This window comes from Neoarius graeffei, chromosome 17 (genome assembly GCF_027579695.1).
Source record: "Neoarius graeffei isolate fNeoGra1 chromosome 17, fNeoGra1.pri, whole genome shotgun sequence".
In the NCBI taxonomy this organism is placed as follows: Eukaryota; Metazoa; Chordata; class Actinopteri; order Siluriformes; family Ariidae; genus Neoarius; species Neoarius graeffei.
In genome coordinates, this window is record NC_083585.1 from 26220361 (window position 1) to 26241879 (window position 21519).

At 41.8% G+C, this 21519-nt stretch overlaps 1 protein-coding gene across 4 annotated transcripts in view; it reads right to left on the reverse strand.

The window, feature by feature from the left end:
• The window catches only part of sgsm2 (small G protein signaling modulator 2), a 127306-nt gene that overhangs the window by 4520 nt on the left and 101267 nt on the right, over positions 1 to 21519 (reverse strand). For 2 of the 4 annotated variants that reach the window (XM_060943906.1, XM_060943905.1), the window contains exons 12-23: positions 21034 to 21168; positions 9849 to 10008; positions 9694 to 9758; positions 9453 to 9598; positions 9253 to 9381; positions 8980 to 9162; positions 7013 to 7390; positions 5094 to 5218; positions 4888 to 4970; positions 2573 to 2682; positions 2378 to 2474; positions 658 to 825 (exon numbers count right to left, since the gene is read on the reverse strand). In XM_060943906.1, coding sequence (XP_060799889.1) covers positions 658 to 825; positions 2378 to 2474; positions 2573 to 2682; positions 4888 to 4970; positions 5094 to 5218; positions 7013 to 7390; positions 8980 to 9162; positions 9253 to 9381; positions 9453 to 9598; positions 9694 to 9758; positions 9849 to 10008; positions 21034 to 21168 — 1779 coding nt within the window. The remainder of the gene's footprint in view (positions 1 to 657; positions 826 to 2377; positions 2475 to 2572; positions 2683 to 4887; positions 4971 to 5093; positions 5219 to 7012; positions 7391 to 8979; positions 9163 to 9252; positions 9382 to 9452; positions 9599 to 9693; positions 9759 to 9848; positions 10009 to 21033; positions 21169 to 21519) is intronic. The other 2 variants (XM_060943908.1, XM_060943907.1) reach the window with 1 other exon arrangement.

Here is a 21519-nt window from a genome sequence, read left to right on the forward strand (position 1 = left end):
TCTGTGCGGAGTTTGCATGTTCTCCCCGTGTCCGCGTGGGTTTCCTCTGGGTGCTCCGGTTTCCCCCACAGTCCAAAGACATGCAGGTTAGGTTAACTGGTGACTCTAAATTGACCGTAGGTGTGAATGTGAGTGTGAATGGTTGTCTGTGTCTATGTGTCAGCCCTGTGATGACCTGGCGACTTGTCCAGGGTGTACCCTGCCTTTCACCCGTAGTCAGCTGGGATAGGCTCCAGCTTGCCTGCGACCCTGTAGAACAGGATAAAGCGGCTAGAGATAATGAGATGAGAAAATAAAAATCGGCATCCATAACTCTAAACAAGTTGATTTAACAGCTCTGTTAAAAAAAATAATAAAAAATGAAAAAGAAATGTTAGCGCACATATCTTCATAACGGCCCATAATTGTGACTAGGTTTAAAAAAAAAAATCAACCTTGAGGTGGACTGCCTAAGAATTTATAGAACTGACATTTTTCAAGCCTCTGTCTTTTGGTCTTTAATACATACAGTAGTTACGGTAGGATAGGGACAGGTTCATAACGCCTTGTGGGGTTTGATGCCCCCTACCCAATGCTCTAAAACCTCTCAAGCTGCATGTGACATCGGCTCTGAGCGCTTTAGTTAATTATAAGCATACAGAAACAAAATTTCCTCACCATTGAAGAACTTGATAATGTCTGTAAAGTCCATGTTGTTGTCACGAATGATTTCCCGGTACACCTCCACCAGAGCCAGCGCAATGAACAGTACAAAATGCTGGGAGGAGATACGGGGCGCCACCCAGATCACCTCCCACACGGCAAATACATCCTCATAGAGCAGCTCTAACACACACAAATATGCAAATGAGCAAAAATGAGAAGAAGCTTTCACTATTTCAGAATAATCAACAATTATTCCATGAAATCGAGTCATACATGAGCTGATGAGGTGCGTAGCATTGCGTTGTCCAAGTCGTGTACGATGAGATTGAGTGGAATAACTGTTTTATTCTATCCACATTCATTGGATTTTGAGAAACAGAGCATTTTTCATTTTAATTTTTTGCAAATTCGATAAATAGAAACTTTATACAAAACGTCCAACAAAATAATTTCCCCTTAGGCGGACTTCTTAAAGGAACAGTCCACCGTATTTCCATAATGAAATATGCTCTTATCTGAATTGAGACGAGCTGCTCCGTACCTCTCCGAGCTTTGCGCGACCTCCCAGTCAGTCAGACGCAGTCAGACACGCTGTCACTCCTGTTAGCAATGTAGCTAGGCTCAGCATGGCCAACGGTATTTTTTGGGGCTGTAGTTAGATGCGACCAAACTCTTCCGCGTTTTTCCTGTTTACATAGGTTTATATGACCAGTGATATGAAACAAGTTCAGTTACACAAATTGAAATGTAGCGATTTTCTATGCTATGGAAAGTCCGCACTATAATGACAGGCATACTAACACCTTCTGCGTGCTTCGGCAGCTCATTGATACGGAGCTCAGATATCAATGCGCTGCCGAAGCGCGCAGAAGGTGTTAGTACGCCTGTCATTATAGTGCGCACTTTCCATAGCATAGAAAATCGCCATGTTTCAATTTGTGTAACTGAACTTGTTTCATGTCACTGGTCATATAAACCTATGTAAACAGGAAAAACGCGGAAGAGTTTGGTCGCATCTAACTACAGCCCCAAAAAATACCATTGGCCATACTGAGCCTAGCTACATTGCTAACAGGAGTGACAGTGTGTCTGACTGCGTCTGACTGACTGGGAGGTCGCGCAAAGCTCGGAGAGGTACGGAGCAGCTCGTCTCAACTCAGATAAGAGCATATTTCATTATGGAAATACGGTGGATTGTTCCTTTAAAAACCTATCGATGGCTGCATGAATTGAGTTTAGTGCTGTTTTTTGTAGAAAGTGCCGTCTTGCCGAGGTATAGAATTGCTTTAGACCTTTATTTAATTCTTCCTTGGACATTTCAGTTATGTAATTTTCAAACTTCTTTGATCTGTTGAACCGGTCGAAAAAAATTCAGCAAATTTTTTATGCTTAAAGATGAAGAATGTAAACAAACTGGTGAAATGACAGGAGCAATTTGTGAAAAAATGCTATAATAATAATAATTCTTGGGGGGGGAATTCTTCCCATCAAATATTTTTCATTCCATATTTTGTTGCTTAATTTGTATTTTTTGGGGTTTTGTTTTCAAGTAGAGTTTTTATTTTGTCCTCGGTTGGTTCAGCAACACGTTCCGCCATTTTATTTTTCTCTACTCATGGTATATGAGCTGATATCCTGGGAGTAGGGTAGCCAATCAGAGCTTGTGATTGCTCATATCCAGTGAATGTGGATAGAATAATCATACATATTTGCATTGGAAATCTTACCATACCTCTCTTGAAGTCCAAAAGGAACCAGCGGTAGCAAAAGTAGAAGTGAGTGTAATCTCCATTCTGGTGCATCAGCTCAAACAACTCGGAGTCGAGGATCTGTAAAAGCAGTAAAGGTGACAGCTCATTAACAATCATCTCTCTCACTGTACGAATCTCTGTCCAGATGACCTCAGTGAGGAGAAAGGAAACCTCACCTGTATCAAGGACCTCATATTAGCAAAATGAGTGTCCATAGCTCCTCCATTGGGGAAATTCTGACTCATCCTCTTCATTAACTGTGTGAAACAGCTGTAGGCAAGGCACTCTGAGAGAGAGAGAGAGAGAGAGAGAGAGAGAGAGAGAGAGAGAGAGCGCACAACTCATGGACACTGCTATTAAAAAGACCTAAATTTAAACTCTTTCAGAATGATGCAATGCTTTATGCTATAATGGATTTAACCCTGTAGTTCATCTCTCTAACACGAGATGAAACATGGACTTGATTTGGATTTGAACAGATAAGAGCAGGGCGGCACGGTGGTGTAGTGGTTAGCGCTGTCGCCTCACAGCAAGAAGGTTCTGGGTTCAAGCCCCGTGGCCGGCGAGGGCCTTTCTGTGTGGAGTTTGCATGTTCTCCCCGTGTCCGCGTGGGTTTCCTCCGGGTGCTCCGGTTTCCCCCACAGTCCAAAGACATGCAGGTTAGGTTAACTGGTGACTCTAAATTGAGCGTAGGTGTGAATGTGAGTGTGAATGGTTGTCTGTGTCTATGTGTCAGCCCTGTGATGACCTGGCGACTTGTCCAGGGTGTACCCTGCCTTTCGCCCGTAGTCAGCTGGGATAGGCTCCAGCTTGCCTGCGACCCTGTAGAAGGATAAAGCGGCTACAGATAATGAGATGAGATGAGATAAGAGCAGGCTTAAAGCTAGACGGCCTTTCGATTTCATAAAATCGGTGAAATTTAGTTCCCTCTGAAATGTGGTCATTGTGATATGTTTATTTCTGTAATATCTCTCAAAACATCAAGCCATTCTGTGGCTGGGAAGTTATTTAATTTGAGGGAATTAAAGCAAATAATGTGCATGAAATCACTCGCGTCGCGCAGTCAAGCAGACAGAGGAAGTCCGTGTGCGTATGCGCAGGTTTACCTTTGAGCGTGCACTGACAGTTCCATCATTCTGTCGCTAAACGAACAGCTGGTCACACTGAGGTGCTCACTGAGCGCCGATATTTATTAGTTTGGCCCTGCATTTCCTTTCCTTCGTATATAACAGAACGTCTTTTCTTCTTCTCGCTTTCCGTTTCATTCACACACTGACGTCCTCCATTTTTCTCTCCTGTTTCAAATTTGTATCCCACAATGCCTTGCACGAACAGGGAAAGCCCACCACATGATGCATGACGTAGTATCTTGAATTGGGTCATGGTGAAGCAGGAAAAAATAGCAGAGAATTTAGGGCCACGTGGCCTTAATTTCATAAATTGTTCTACAGGTAGTCGTCGACTTACGACCTATGCAACTTACGACTGATCAACTTTACGACCGTCTGGTTATGACTGGCAAGTGTTTCCCAGCTGAGCTAGCCGAGCGTACGACAGTTTCCGCCCCAGCTCCCGGCAGCACCTCTCGCCGCATACAACAGTTTCCGCCCCAGCTCCAGGCACATGCGCAGTCTCTCTCGTGCTCCCTCGCGCACTCCGTCATACAGTTTCCGCCCCAGCTCCAGGCACATGCGCAGTCTCTCTCGCGCTCCCTTGCGAACTCCGTCATACAGTTTCCACCCCAGCTCCTGGTTTATGAAACGAGCAAATCCTCCCGCCAGCCCAAGCGCTGCAACAGTTGATGATGACATAGACGACCCACAGCCAAGCACCAGTGATGCCAGCGGTCACTAAATTTTGTATTTTGCGATGTTTTACATTTGTATTTTGGTATGTTTCAAACTAAAATGTTTTCTACTTTTCACACCTGTATTTTGTATTTTTTGTTTTGCACATATTAAACGAATTGTACTGTACGCAGTGTAGTATGCAGTGTTTGACTTAAACCAAATAATGAGCCAAGGTAATGAAATAAGAAATTGTTGATAAAATAAGACTTTAAGATGATTACAATATCATTACACATCACAATCTACTTACGTTCATTTAACATAGGCCGACTTACGACCAGATCGGTTTACGACCGGTCAGTCGTAACCAAACGCAGTCGTAAGTCGACGACTACCTGTATTTTTAAAAACTAATAAAATTGGAAGTCTGTGATTCGAATTCAGTAGCTTTCAGTCCACTGAACAAAAATAAATGTATGTTGGGGAAAATTCTTCTTACGACCTACACTTGAAAAATCTGAAAGGGAGTCTGGCTTTAATTCAAACTCTACAAAGATAATAAACAGCAAACAGACGAGTTCTTTGATGCGTGTCTAATATCCAGGAAAATTACACTAAAGGAATCACTCTAAAAATGTAGAACCCTTTCATCTCTGTTAAACCAACAGCCAGCAAAAACAACGTTTAAGGAATAAACTCACCATCATCCAAAATGACCATCAGAGGGGCCAGGAGGTCACACATGCCCTGCACATAGCCCACCTCTAAATGCTCCCACACGTAACTGAGAGGAGAAAACCAATCAGACTTCGGAGAATAAAGAGTTCAGTGCAGACTTGCAGTCCAAACAGGCTGCGTATTAAGAACAGTAAGAGGGGGAAAAAGCATGGATCCAAGTCTGGCTCACCTGCACATAATGTTGCGCAGTTTCTCCAGGTTGCTCGTGGTGAAGTAGTAGTAGTTGCGGTCGCAGCGTGCAACATCTTTGTCTATCCTGTGCAGGTTCAGAGCCACAGTGTCCAACAGCTCGATCTGCAAGAAATTATAAAACTTCTACTTTATCAGACTCTGTTGTTTTCCATAATAATAATAATAATAATAATAATAATAATAATAATAATTTAATTCCATGCTTTTTATAAAACAAATATTTTGTACATAATATATTTAGCATGAAGTGCAAAGTAAATGAGCTAAAAATAATTAAAACTAATTTTAATGAAATAGAAAATTAAACAACAACAGAAACAAAACAGCGTCTTGATTAAATAACTGAATTTATTTTTTTTGCGGTGCGGTTTTCATCAAATCCTGCGCTCTGATTGGCTAGCAAGCGAGTCTGTATCCTACATTACAGACCCCGGTTATGGACCTCTGGTGACTCGCTCGTTCACAGCAATAACAAACATAGTAGCAATTTTTGTCAACATTTATCTTTTTTATAAGATTTATTTATAAGATTTTTATCAAAAATCTTATAAATATTTGCCAGCATTTCTCAGGAGAATAGCATTAATTTTACAGCATGGATAGCGATAACGACAGTGTTCACAGCGAAAGCGAGTTTTACTACCCTGAGGAAGAAGAAATAAAAGAAAACATTTCAGGAGAAAGCTAAAAACCTCTAACTGTTGCTAACGCCGAGCAAAAACATGGCTGAATCCTGAATGACTCAATATTGTATAAATAGGGGACTACATAGGCGGCAAAATGTAGTTTTTTTTCCTGCCATGGAAGTGCACTTGTATACCGAGGAGGAAGCCATTTGCATTACAGCCCTGAATGAGGATTCGAAATGGCGGCTTGGCTCGATTTTCCCTTTCGGGCGCTCTCGTTTTCTGTTAGAATTTGGTAAAGAAAAAAATAAATATATTATTTACCAGCTTAAGGTCGGTCCGTATGGTGAAATACCGTGACCTCGCCCTTGAATACTGAACTCGACCCAGAGGGCCTCGCTCAGTACTTTCAAGACCTCGGTCACGGTATTTCACGATATGGACCTCCCAGCTGGTAAATAACACACACACACACACATGCGCACACATTGCCTTCCACAATTATTATCCCCCCTTTTAAAGATTAGTAAAAAGGGTTAGACAAAAATTCACCTTTTGGTGAAATAGTTTCATCTCGTACTGAAAAAATGCGCAAAAATCCAACTTTTATTTGAAATAAATTCTGTCAGATGCAACAAAAATGGAGCTTTTCAGCAATAAACGCTCGAGGTGGGTTTGGTGTAAAAAGAATGATGGCTGTAACAAAAAGGACCCGATCCCAACTGTAAAATATGGTGGAAGTTCTGTGATGTTTGGGGCTGTTTTTCCTCCAAAGGCCCTGAAAACCTTGTTATGGGAACATGGCATCATGGACTCCATGAAATACCAGGACATTTTAAATCAAAATCCGGCTCCTCTGTCAGGAAACTAAAACTGGGCCGTCACTGGATCTTCCAGCAGGACACTGATCCGAAGCGTACTGTATGTCCAAATCAACACTAAAATGGTTCACTGAGCACAGAATCAATTCTGCCCTGGCCATCTCAGTCCCCTGACCTGAACCCCACTGAAAACCTGTGGGCTGAGCTGAAGAGGAGAGAGCACCAGAGAGGGCCGAGGACCCTGGATGATCTGGAGAGATTGTGTAAAGAGGAATGGTCTCATTACACAATGGCTGTATCTCCAACCTTATAAACTCTTATAAGAGAGACTCAGAGCTGCTTTACTGGCAAAGGGAGATTATACAAAGTATTAAATCCAAGGGTGCCAATAATCATGGAGGGCGCTGTATATATTTTAGTTTGGGCCTAATAAGGGGGGCTGACTTTACCGTATATGAGGAGAACGATGGTGGAACCTCCTCGCTGTCAGTGACCAGCTTATCCAGCTGACTGCACAGCCTGTCCTCACTCAGCGAGTCTCGCCCACTTGGCTCTCCTAATCTACCCCTTGGTGTGGCCTCATCTCCTGGTTCTTCCTCCATACTCTGTCCATCATCAATGCTAGACAGAATCTGGGAGTGTGCTGACGCTACTGAGTAGTTCCTAGAAGAAGGGAGGCCTGAGTCTGGAGAGTCAAACTCAACTAGTGACCTCTCATCAGGAGCCACAGCAACCGGGTTAACCACAGTGGTCATGGTGGGGGTGTTCTCACTCTCACATGGCGTGTCCTGACCAACCCCATCAGGTTCGTCCACTGACATGAAGACCTGAAAGGAGGAGGGAGAGAGAGAGAAAATATCAAGCAGAAATTCATATAGACGAAACAGTACAGAATGTCCAAATTAAGTTGGTTCTTAATGGGGAAGCCATGGCCAAATAGTTAGAGAAGCAGCTTTGGGACCAAGAGGTCGCCAGTTCAATTCCCTGGACCAGCAGGAATGGCTGAAATACCCTTGAGCAAGGAACCAACCCCAATCTGGGTACGCTGTAAGTCACTCTGGATAAGAGCGTCTGCTAAATCTCTGTAACGTAATGGAATGTAATAGTTCTATTTCCCATAATATGAACAAACTAATACCACCGTGATCCTGCCCAAGCCGTTACTAAGGATGCTGTAAATGCATCAGGCAATGCTGCAAGTTCATGTTAGTAAGCATGGCCTCTGTCTGTCTGCTCGCCCACACCCATGTGAATGTAAAAACCCCTGGGATCCCAGTCCCAATGTTCACTTCTAGTCTCAATCAGCTGCCTTCTGAAGCTTTCTTTAAAAAAATTAAAAAACCCACCTATTTGTATCTATTGAGATCACATTACCCATTCATTCTTTATTAACGTTAATGTCAGGCTTCTCGTACTCGAGTCCGACTCGTGCCCTAATTTTAAGGACTCATGACTTGACTTGGACTTGAGCACTGATGACTCGGACTCGTGCATTAACTGCATTTGGACTCATAAATTGGACATGAGGACTTGGATTTTTCTTTATTTTTTTGTAACGTGCCATAATAATTTGGCATAAGATATTTATATCTACATTAATTTTTGTACTAATTCCATGCAAAAAGAATGCACATTCACCTGTTCATACGTCATTTTCAGGAACAAACTAACGTTAATGGCGCTAAAAAGCCTGGAGAGAAGCCGCTAGGATTGTCCGCTTTGCTTATACAGACTTCTCGTGCAGTGGGAAAAAATGCACTGCTACGTGTTCCATATGTAGAAGAACTATCGAGGAGACGACGGGGACGACCTCGAACTTCAATCATCATTTGGTAAGACTCCACCCAGAGAAGGAAGTGACACGCTATGTTCATTGCTCTGTTGATAGTGGGCAGGGCTTGCTGAGTGATGAACTAGCTAGTGTTAACCCTCTCTCATGTTATTTGCCCTGTTGATAGTGGGCAGGGCTTGCTGAGTGATGAACAAGCTTTTTATCTGTAGCCTGTTAACTAAAATGGGCCAGTCGAGCAGTAACGTTAGTCCAACACAGTAGCAGAGACGCTTTCACATAAAGGCAGCAACAGCCACCGTCAACTGGTGCGGCTGGAGTCTTGTTCTCGGACTCGACTCGAAATTTTCTTTAATGACTTGGACTCGAACACCGGGGACTCAAGACTGGACTTGGACTTGAGGTTTTGTGACTCGACTAAAACACTGGTTAACATATTCATACTTGGTTACATCCCCAGTACATAAAGGGTTCCCTTTATCCAAATCTAATGTTTCTTTGGATTTATCTTTTTCACTTTAACCGACTTAAATAAATAAATAAATAAATAAATACTACAATTGTGAAATCTGAACAGTTTAATTGCACCGCAGTGGAAGCCCGACTTCAGAGAAGGGAGAAGCTTACCTCATTGCTGAGAGTCGAGTCTCTGTGGATGAGTTTCATGACATGGCTGTCAATGCTGCTGCCCGATGAGAGTTTGGCAAAAATGGCTGACTGCACCTCCTTCTCCCGTTGCTTCACAATCACCTCACAGGCCTTCCATTCTTTCATCACCTGCTTGTAGCGTGCTGCGATCTTCTCGTCAATCTGAAGACAGCAACACAGTCAGACCTAAAGCAGCTGAGAGAAACAGCTCAGTAGTTTCTCTTTACCCCAAAATTAACGCATCTGTTTTACCTGCGTCATGTCTTTTTTCCCCATGCCGAACTTATAATGGCCCAACAAAAACGGCCACACCTCTTTCCTGATCTCATGCTGCACACCACCATAATAAACCAACCGCAGCAGCTCCAGCTCCTTATAATTCTGAGAAAAAAAATGAAATATAATTGTAACAGGAAGAGAGATGACAACTTAACCCTCCAGTCCACACCAACCTTGCAGTCTTTTTGGTATTTGCTCCAGACATCCTTGCTGAGGCCTCCAGCTGCTTCACAAGGTTTGTCTGGTGGGACGATGTTGTGGTTAACCAGCGCTGACAGGTGTGTTCTCACCGTGGACAGATGTCGACAGTAGGCTAGCCCTAGAGTAATCATGTTTTTTTGAGCATGCTGAATGGCTGGATTGGAACACTGTGCTTATATACAGTATGTATAAAATGCTGTGTATAAAACTTACAGCCGTAGAAGGCTCTCGAGACAATCTGCCTCTTCATGTTATGACACAGCATCTTGAGGGGGATTCTGGACGCAGAATGGAAACACACCATCAGAGATCAGCACCCAGTGGATGTAGGGAGTTAGTATATTTAAAAATAAATGGATGTGTCTGACCGGTCATGCATGCAGGTGCACACTCCAGGAAGCTCTATGGACAAGCTACCGCCCCCAACAGAGCAGGACAAGCACGACGACGCACGGCTGGCATTCTCGGCTTGCTGCCATGACGACGGGCTGCCTCCGAAGCCCTGCATCTCCATCATGTCCCCATGGTCTAAGAAGAAGGAGGGAGGGGAGACAAAGAGAGAGATGAATGAGCTATGTGAATCCTGCTCTAGTAACCTTCATTACAAGATTGCTCCTGCACAATTCCTTTGTGTTTCTTAACAATGTAAGCCTGTCTGTTTTTTTTTTTTTTGTGCAAGATCTGGAAAGAAAAGCTAATGGCATTGCTTGGTTTTTAAACTTGGACTGGATTCGTTTTTAAAAAAAAAAAAAAATTATGGTGGCAGTAATGTTGCACTCCAAAAACACCTGAATCATTTTACTGATCTACAAATATCTACAAATTTACAGAATTATAACAGGCCTGTCAGCTCATATCAAATCATATAAGGTACAGATTCATCTATATATGATCAGATTTGGTTTCAGATCGCTGAGATCCTTAAATGCAGACACAGGGAGGTAAAAGAAGTCCTGAGGTAGCATGCATCTGTGAAGGAACAGAAACCAAAAGATAAAAAGGCATGAACGATGCAAGGGGGGGTGGCCATGCCAGAAGACCTGCCAATCACAGCGTGCTACTGCACGGACAGAGCCAGGCATTCAGATAGCTACAAGAGGAAGAGAGGGGACATACGGTACAGCCACTGCTCCCACCATGCTGGATGCATCAAACCAAATAACAGTAGAGAGGAGGACAAGAACAAAACCAAAAAGGACAACCAAAAGAGAGAAAAATTCATAATTAAATGTAAATGTACTTGAGCCAACTGAACCAAAAGAGTTCAACAGTACACACTGAGCAAATGCTCTTCACCTTAATTCTTCAGGCCCAAGCTGCTGACCTGATAACACTATAAGCTTCCTGTTGGGCCGTGACCAAAAGAAAAAAGAAAAAAAAAAACAACAAATAAAAAGAAACCAAAAAAACAACCAAACAAAAAAACCCAGAAAGACAGAATGTCTCAATTTCACTGCTGGTTGGTCTCTTGTGTGGGCTATGAGACTTTAAAACGTGTCAACACTATGGTCAAATAGGTGATGTGTTCACGGAACGATTCACGCATCTACCACGCCAGAACCCCACAGGACCGGAGTGTTGTAATGAAAGGTGACCGCAGTTAGTGAAGAATTATAGTGAACAGCATTGCAGAAAACTGGCTGAAAACAGGAGGGAGGGAAATAAACATTAACTCAATGATATCAAACTGAACAAAACAGAAGAGTCACAGAGGGGGAAAACACAGATTGGACAAAGCAGCAGAGGTGCACATTCTGGTAAAATAATAATTAAACGAAAGATACTGGTAGGTGCAGTTTTCCCATGCAGTGTCATCAAACATGTTGCAGTGAAATCAAATGAAAAAGTGGAACCCAAAAAAATAGGGGATTTGTCAAGTCAAGTCAACCAAAAGGAGTGCCAAAGGATAACGGAGCAAATAATTGGAAGCATTGCTGCCTGCCCAACAGTGCAGAGAAAAGGGACTGAGAGAGGCAGACTTGCCCTCACTGGGATGAAAATCTTTCTGGCCTGCTCTTCCAACTGAACTCATTATCCATTCCCAAATAAACACTCTGCAACCACTCAGAGCAATCACATTTGTATACACTACCGTTCAAAAGTTTGGGGTCACTTTGAAATGTCCTTGTTTTTGAAAGCAAAGCACTGTTCTTTTCAATGAAGCTCACTTTAAACTAATCAGAAATCCACTCTATACATTGCTAATGTGGTAAATGACTATTCTAGCTGCAAATGTGTGATTTTTGGTGCAATATCTCCATAGGTGTATAGAGGCCCATTTCCAGCAACTCTCACTCCAGTGTTCTAATGGTACAATGTGTTTGCTCATTGCCTCAGAAGGCTAATGGATGATTAGAAAACCCTTGTACAATCATGTTAGCACAGCTGAAAACAGTTGAGCTCTTTAGAGAAGCTATAAAACTGACCTTCCTTTGAGCAGATTGAGTTTCTGGAGCATCACATTTGTGGGGTCGATTAAATGCTCAAAATGGCCAGAAAAATGTCTCGACTATATTTTCTATTCATTTTACAACTTATGGTGGGAAATAAAAGTGTGACTTTTCATGGAAAACACAAAATTGTCTGGGTGACCCCAAACTTTTGGACGGTTGTGTACGCGTGTGTGTGTGTGTGTGTGTGTGTGTGTGTGTGTGTGTGTGTGTGTGTGTATGGAAATGCACTGCTACTTCATACAAACCCCATTTCCAAAAAGTGGGGATATTTTCCAAAATGCAATAAAGACAAAAATCTGATTTGCTAATTCACGTGAACATTTATTGAACTGTCAAATATACCAAGAAAACATTTTCAATAGTTTTACTGACCAACTTATCTGTATTTTGTAAATATAAACAAAGTTAGTATTTGATGCCTGCAACAAACTCAAAAAATTTGGGACACAGGCATTATTACCACCGTTATATAACCTTTCCTTTTCAAGTCAAGTTTATTTGTATAGCGCTTTTAACAGCAGACATTGTCGCAAAGCAGCTTTACAGAGAATTAAAGACTTCAAACATGAGTTAAGTTCATCCCTAATTTATCCTCGATGAGCAAGCCTGTGGCGACGGTGGCAACAAAACACTCCCTCAGACGACATGAGGAAGAAACCTCGAGAGGAACCGGACTCAAAAGGGAACCCGTCCTCACCTGGGTGATAACAGATAGCGTGATTATAAATAACTCGCTTCTATAAAAAAGTGCCCTATAGAGTCACAAAGTATAACTGTGAAACCAGGAAATTCATTCTAGTTTTAACATAAAGTCTGTTTTGTTGAAGTTATAAAAACTGTTCATTGATGGAAACTTGAGTACAAAACTGTTCATGACAACCGCAGTCCTAAAGTTAGGAAGTCAACTGTAGTCCTCAGACATGAATGTATTACTGCAAGTGTCCAGAGCCGTCTTCCAGGGTGACTTTCAACTGTCCATATGGGGTCATCCTCTACAGGAGTGATGAGATGAGACTCCAGCCAGATGTAGGGCATCAGGATGGATTAGGCAAGTCCGAGGAGCAGAAGAGGTCAGCATCACTGGTGTCTCAGGATCGACATGGAACTCAATGTAATGTAACTTTTAATAACACTTTTTAATCGTATGGGATCTGAGGATACTAATTTTTGTCCATTCTTGCTTGATACAAGACTTCAGTTGCTCAACAGTCTGTGGTTGCCGTCGTCCGATTCTCCTCTTCATGATGTGCTATACATTCTCAATAGGAGACAAATCTGGACTGGCAGCAGGCCAGTCAAGCACACACACTCTGTGTCTACAAAGCCACGCTGTTATAGCCTGCTCAGAATGAGGCTTGGCATTGTCCTGCCCATTAAGCATGGATGTCCCAGGAAGAGACATCGCCTTGATGGCAACATATGTCTCTGTAAAATCCCAATATATCAATGGTACCTTCATACACATGCAACTCACCTATGGGCACTGATACACCCCCATACCATCACAGATGCTGGCTTTTGCACCTTTCTTTGTTAACAAATTGGATGGTCGTGTTCACCTTTGGTATGGAGAATTTGACGTCTGGTTTTTCAAAAAACAAGCTGAAATGTGGACTCATCTGACCACAGCATGTTTCCACTGTCTTCTGGTCCATCTGAGATGAGTTCAGGCCCAGAGAAATCGTATAATTGATGAATGGCTTCCTCCTTGTGTAATACAGTTTCAGGTTGCTTTTCTGGATGCAGCAGCAGATTATGTTAAGTGACAGCAGCTTTCCAAAGTTCTCCCGAGCCCATGTGGCTATATTTGTCACATTAGCATGACGGTTTCTCAGGCAGTGCCACCTGAGGGCACGAAGGTCTCACACAGTCAACAGTGGTTTCTAACCTCGTTCTTTAAGCACTGAGACGTCTCTGAACTCCCTGAATCTTTTCACAATATTATGTCCTGTAGATTTTGAAAGACCTAGAATCTTGTGTTGAGAAATGTTCTTTTTGAATTCACTCATGAATTTTGGCACAAAGCAGTGAGCCACGACCCATCCTTGCTTGCAAAGACTGAGCCTTTGGAGTTGCTCCTTTTATACCCAATCATGATACCAGTTAACCTGATTATTGTGGAATCTTCCAAAATGGTGTTACTTGAATATCCAATAAACTTTTCAGTCTTATTTTGCCTCTGTCCAATTTTTTCCTGAGTGTGTTGCAGGCATCAAACTCTAACTTCGCTTATATTTACAAAATATAATTAAGTTGGTCAGTAAAACTACTGAAAATCTTTTCTTTGTACTTTTGTCAGTTAAATAAAGGTTCACACGAATTAACAAATCACAGATTTTTGTTTTTCTTGCATTTTGGAAAGAATTCTGACTTTTCTGGAAATGGGGTTTGTAAGAAAAAAAATCTCTCATCAGTATCTCATTATCTTGTTACAACAAAGGAACATCTTGTTATTACAAGAACACATTATGATGAGAAAAGCATCTCATTATTCTGGAATGAATATATGCAAGTGTATACAACCCCAATTCCAAAAATGTTGGGCCGCTGTGTAAACTGTAAATAAAAACAGAATGTGATAATTTGCAAATCATGGAAACCCTATATTTCATTGAAAATAGTACAAAGGCAACATATGAAATGTTGAAACTGAGAAATTTAATTATTTTTTGAAAATATACGCTCATTTTGAATTTGATGTCAGCAACACATTTGGGAAAATAAGTTGGGACAGGAGCATGTTTACCACTGTGTTGCATTACCTCTACTTTTAACAACACTCTGTAAACATTTGGGAACTGAGGAGAACAATTGCTGTAGCTTTGAAAGAGAAATATTATCCCATTCTTGCCTGATATTCAATTTCAGTTGCTCAACAGTTCAGGGTCTCCTTCGTCGTATTTTGCGCTTCATAATGCACCAAAGGTTTTAAATGGGAGACAGGTCTGGACTGCAGGCAGGCCAGTTTAGCACCCAGACTCTTTTACTACGGAGCCATGCAGTTTTAATATGTGCAGAAAGCAGTTTGGCATTGTCTTGCTGAAAGAAGGAAGGCCTTCTCTGAATAGGATTTTGCCTGGATGGCAGCATATTGCTCTGAAACGGGTATATAGTGGATATAAAAAAAGTGTACACACCCCGTTAAAATGATAGGTTTTTCTGATGTAAAAAAAAAAAGGAGACCATGATAAATAATTTCAAAACTTTTCCCACCTTTAATGTGACCTATAACCTGTACAATTCAATTGAAAAACAAACAAATCTGTTAGGGGGAAAAACATTTTTAAAAAAATGTACAATAAGCTAGTTGCGTAAATGTGCACACTCAAACTAATACTTTGTTGAAGCACCTTTTGATTTAATTACAGCATTCAGTCTTTTTGGGTTCACACCTGCCATCAATTAAAATGACTCTGATTAACCCCAAATAAAGTTCAGACATTTACTCAGTCGCATCCTCCAGCAAAAGCCAGGGTTCACAGAGAGCTTACAAAGCGTCACAGGGATCTCATTGTTGAAAGGTATCAGTCAGGAGAAGGGGACAAAAACATTTCCACGGCATTAGATATACCATGGAGCACAGTGAAAACCGTCATCAAGAAGTGGAGAAAATATGGGACAACAGTGACATTACCGAGAACTGGACATCCCTCCAAAATTGATGAACAGACAAGACGAAAACCGGTCAGGGAGGCTGCAGAGAGGCCTACAGCAACACTGAAGGAGCTGCAGGAATTTCTGGCAAGTACTGGTTGTGTACTACATGTGACAATCTCCCGTATTCTCCATATGTCTGGATTATGGGGTAGGGTCACAAGACAGAAGCCTTTTCTTATAAAGAAAAACATCCAGGCCCGGCTAAATTTTGCAAAAAAAAAAAAAAACATCAATTCTCCCAAAAGCAGGTGGGAAAATGTGTTACGGTCTGATGAAACCAAGGTTGAACTTTTTAGCCACAATTCCAAAAGGTATGTTTGGCACAAAAACACTGTGCATCACCAAAAGAACACCATACCCACGGCGAAGCATGGTGGTGGCAGCATCATGTTTTGGGGTTGTTTTTCTTCAGCTGGAACAGGGGCTTTAGTCAAGGTGGAGGGAATTATGAACAGTTGTAAATACCAGTCAATTTTGGCCCAAAACCTTCAGGTGTCTGCTAGAAAGATGAAGATGAAGAGGAATTTCATCTTTCAGCACGACAATGACCTGAAGCATACATCAAAATCAACAAAAGAATGGCTTCACCAGAAGAAAATTAAAGTTTTGGAACGGCCCAGCCAGAGCCCAGACCTATATCCAATTGAAAATCTGTGGGGTGACCTGAAGAGGGCTGTGCACAAGAGATGCCCTCGCAATCTGACAGATCTGGAGCGCTTTTGCAAGGAAGAGTGGGCAAATACTGCCAAGTCTAGATGTGGTAGGCTGATAGACTACGACCCAAAAAGACTGGATGCTGTAATTAAATAAAGTATTAGTTTAAGGGTGTGCACATTTATGCAACCAGCTTATTGTACATTTTTAATTTTTTTTTTTATATTTTCCCCCTAACAGATTTGTTTTTCAACTGAATTGTACAGGTAATAGGTCACATTAAAGGTGGGAAAAGTTTTGAAATTATTTATCATGGTCTCATTACATCAGAAAAACCTATCATTTTAACAGGGTGTGTACACTTTTTATATCCACTGTAAATCATTCAGCATTAATGATGCCTTCCCAGATGTGCAAGCTACCCACGTCATATGCACTAATGCCCCCTCATACCATCACAGATGCTGGCTTTTGAACTGTGCACTGATAAGCCGGATGGTCCCTCTCCGCTTTAGCCTGGAGGACGTGGTGTCCATGATTTCTAAAAAGAATTTCTACTTTTGATTCGTCAGACCTCAGGACAAAACACACACACACATATATTACAGACACAATTTTTTTTACTTGCATTTGTGGATGCAGTAATGAACTGTTTTCACAGATGATGGTTTTCTGAAGTGTTCCTGAGCCCATACAGTGATTTCCACGACAGACATGTGTCTGCTTTTAATGCAGTGTCTCCTGAGGGCCTGAAGATCACAGGCACCCAATGTCAGTTTTCAGCCTTGTCTCTCGCATACAGAGATTTCTCCAGATTCTCTGAATCTTTTAATGATATTATGGACCACAGATGATGTGATCCCCAAATTCTTTGCAATTTTACATTGCACTGTTTGCCCATGCAGTCTTTCACAGAGCCCCTCCCCCTCTTTACTTCCGAGAGACTCCGCCTTTCTGGGATGTTCTTTTTATACCCAATCATGTTACTGGACATGTTGCCAATTAACCTAATTAGTTTTTTTTTTTTAGCATTACACAACTTTTTCAGTCTTTTGTTGCCCCGTCCCAACTTTTCTGAAATGTACTGCTGACATCAAATTCAAAATGAGCATATATGTTTTAAAAAATAATTACATTTCTCAGTTTCAACATATATGTTGTCTTTGTACTATTTTCAATGAAATATAGGGTTTCCATGATTTGCAAATTATTGTATTGTTTTTATTTACAGTTTACACAGAGTCCCAACTTTTTTGGAATTTGGGTTGTAAAAACAGCATAATTGAACTTGTTTTTACAATATAGCCTACATGGTTACAATTGCAGGGGCAGTTTGAATTGATTTTGACACAGGGTACAGTTGAACAAATTAGTCACATTTTACTTCATGCTTTGCTTAAACCACACAGAGTTTTGTTTGTATATGCACTTAAAGGATTCCCAAAGCCCAGTGTTATACAGAGAAAAAGTTTTGTCAGACCTTTTCAACACCGTTTTATTTCTAGCTGATCGATTATAACAACATGAGAAGCTTCAGGGTTACAAATTAGAGCATATTAAATGTCTATAGGCTGGGTATGTTGCTATGCAAGCCATCAAAAGTCAAAGTCCCTCCCTCTCACACCAGAATCTGGTCTTCCCAGGCAGTCTCCTGTCCCAGTACTAATCAACTCTAAGGCATATGGATGCAGCGCCAATCTCAGGTTTCCACAGTTGGGGGCTAGTCCTCTGGTAACCGCGAGAGTTTGACTTCCCCACTCACATCTATATTGCAGCGTGCCTTGCCAGATGGTAGTAGGTACCATTTTTATGATGGTCTTTGGTATGACCCGACTGCGAGTAGCACTCACGATCTCCCGGTTGAGAGGCGGACACGCTAACCACTAGGGCAACTAGCGGTCACGCAAGCCATAGACAGGCTTCAGTTAAGAACATTGGATCCTTGTGGAATTGAGCAGAGACACAGGCCCAGAAATATTTGGACATTGACAAAAGTGTTATTTTAGCTATCTACCACAGTATACTGGAGTTGAAATTAAATAAAGAACATGAGCTCAAACTTCTCTAGTTGGAGAATTGGTTACACCCAAATCAGATGAACGTTCTTAAGTTCCTGCTTGTTCTTGGGTATTCAGTAAGTGAAATACATGCTCAAACGGATTCAGGTCAGGTGATTGAATTCACCATTGCAGAAAATTCCCCATTCTTTGTCTTAAAAGGTCTGGGGTCGTTTTTGAAGTATGCATCGGGTCATTGCCCATCTGTACTGCGAACCATCGTCCAGTGGGTTTTAAAGCATTTAGGTGAATATAGGCAGATAATACAGCCCTGTACACTTCAGAATTACTCCTCCTGTATTTGCCAGTCGTTACATCGCCTGTAAACACAAGGAAGCCAATGCTTACCAATGGTCTACATCCTTGTGGTAAACCCTCTGTATTTATTCTGGTGAAGTCTTATCATGATTGTTGACTTTGACACTGATACGCCTGCTGCCGGGAGGGTATTCTTGATCTGGCCAACTGTCGTAAAGGGGTGTTTCTTCACCAGGGAAAGAATTCTTCTGTCATGCACCACAGTTGTTTTCAGTGGTCTTCAGGGCCTTTTGGCGTTCCTGACCTCAACCTCAAATTAAAGCAGAAAATCTACACTTTGAGCACATACTTATTTAATTTCAACTCCAATATACTGCGGTAAACAGCTAAAATAACAGCATTTGTCAATGATCATAAATCAGCAAGAAGTAGTCAGAACAAATTTTGCATCGAATCTTGTCTTCTAAACAAAGCATGAAGTAAAATTTGATTAAAGCGAGACGGCCTTTCGATTTCGTAAAATCGGTGAAATTTAGTCCCGTTTGAAATTTGCTTATTGTGATACATGTTTATTTCTGTAATATCTCACAAAATATCAGGTCATTCTATTGCTGGGAAGTTATTTAATTTGAGGGGATTCCCGAGCAAATAATGTGCATGAAATCGCTCGCTTCGTGCAGTCAAGCAGACAGAGGAAGTCTCTGTGTGTGTGCGCGCATGCGCAGGTTTACCTTTGACCGTGCACTAACAGTTCCATCATTCTGTCGCTAAATGAACAGCTGATCACACTGAGGTGCTCGCTGAGCGCTGATATTTATTAGTTTGGTCCTGCGTTTCCTTTCCTTCGTATATAATAACGTCTTCTCGCTTTCTTTCCGTTGCTGTAGTCGGTCTTTCACGATTCATTCGCACACTCACGTCCTCCATTTTTCTCTCCGGTTTCAAATTTGTATCCCACAATGCCTTGCACGAACAGGGAAAGCCCACCATGTCATGCATGACGTAGTATCTTGAATTGGGTCATGGTGAAGCAGGAAAAAATAGCGGAGAATTTAGGGCCATGTGGCCTTAAATTCATTAATTGTTCTATTTAAAAAAAAAAAAAACTAATAAAATTGGAAGTCTGTGATTCGAATTCAGTAGCTTTCAGTCCACTAAACAAAAATAACTGGGTGTCGGGGAAAATTATTTTTATGATGTACACTTAAAATCTGAAAGGCCGTCTACCTTTAATTCTGTCAGCTGCCCGTTTGTCAGAACATATCAACTGGTAAGGCTATACTGTAAAAACAAGTTCGATTATGTTGTTTTTGTAACATTTATCAGACAATAACGATGCTTTTCTTGATGTAATATTTTCTTGTAACACTGAGATACTTTACTCTTAATCATGATATGCTGACGTGGATTTTTTTTTTCTTGCAAGGCAGCATTGTGCTTCTACAAACTTGTGTGTGTGGGTGTGATGCAAAAAGCGGAGATGGAGTGTAATAGGGCTGCACAATGCACCATTTGTTACTTGGTATCACAATATCGGCCTGGCAACCTGCGTTACGTAAATGAGCAGCTTCACAAATCAATATTACAAACTTGATATGATCTTTTATCCTGCATATCACAGGTTCAGCACTGTAAAGCATATAACGATCAATATATTATATAATATAGCAATATAATCGCCAATATGCTCATTTTGTCTGTATTGTGCAGCTCTGAAGTGTAGTCGTGTGTCCCTGTGGCTATGTGACGACAGTTCTAATGCCAGCAAGACACTTTAGTGCAGGTAGCCCCCGGCAACAGAGGAGTGCAAGGGAAAAAGTGACGACAGTGAGAGGGTGGGGGTCCCGGGGTGGGGGTGGGGGGGTGGCACTGATTTCTCTCTCTCTCTCCCCCTCTCTCTCTCTCACACACACACACACACACAACCAAAACATGCATATAAATCAAGGCTGCTAAGAATAATAGCATTCAGTCAGTTGGTTTTACTCCATGACAAAATGGTAAATGGGGCTAATATACGACAAATGTGTGAATCATTTATATAAAAAAAAGAAAAAAAAAGGATGATACCTATATTAAAGCTGTATGCAGAAAGCGACTGCATTTGCAACATCATCTTTCTCTCTGCTCTGATGTGGACAGTTTTGGAGCAACCCAGGCCTCGTTATTTGGCCTAGCTTGCTTTTGTTTCCATGTTGATGTTACCATGGTTACCGTGCACACAGCCTTGGCTAATCACATTCATGGCCACGTGATGAAGTTGGAAAAACTGACATGTTAATACCTGCACTGTTGGACTAGGACTTTGTGTGCGTGTGTGTGTGTGTGTGTGTGTGTGGGGGGGGGGGGGGGGGGGGGGGGGGGTATTTTCAGGCAAGCATCCAGAAGCAAGGTAAGAAGGCATGCCAAAAGCGAGTGATGGAGAGAGTAGGAGAGAGAGTGAATGGGGAGGGGGTGGCACTCGTGATAAAAACCTTTCATGACATTAGGGTCTGTGAGGTTCCGCGAGCAGATCATTGAGATCATTGCGTGAAGTCTATCTTCCTCCTCCTCATCGTCGTCCAGAGAGGGCGCGCGACTGCCCGTGGTGTGGTGGTAGTTTATAGTGACTGCTCGGGCAATAAGAAAACACAGTTTAGCACCCTCCACACCGAAACCACATGTGCGCACACACACACAAACTACACACACACACAAGTTTTACTCATCACTTACCGTCATCAGCTCTACTAATCAAATCTAACGGTGTCTGGAATGGTGCTCTTTATATTCCCCCATCAACATTAATGGGTGTTCAGTACCTGCTGGGCTAGATCATTTAGATAACTGATTACATGTGTGCACTATACTTTCGGACGTGACTACTCATGTCAAGTCGAGGTCAGGTCCAAAGAAAGGGTGGTGTTAACTCTGCTGATGATGTAACACAGCTAATCAGGAAGACTCACTGAAACTGCAGT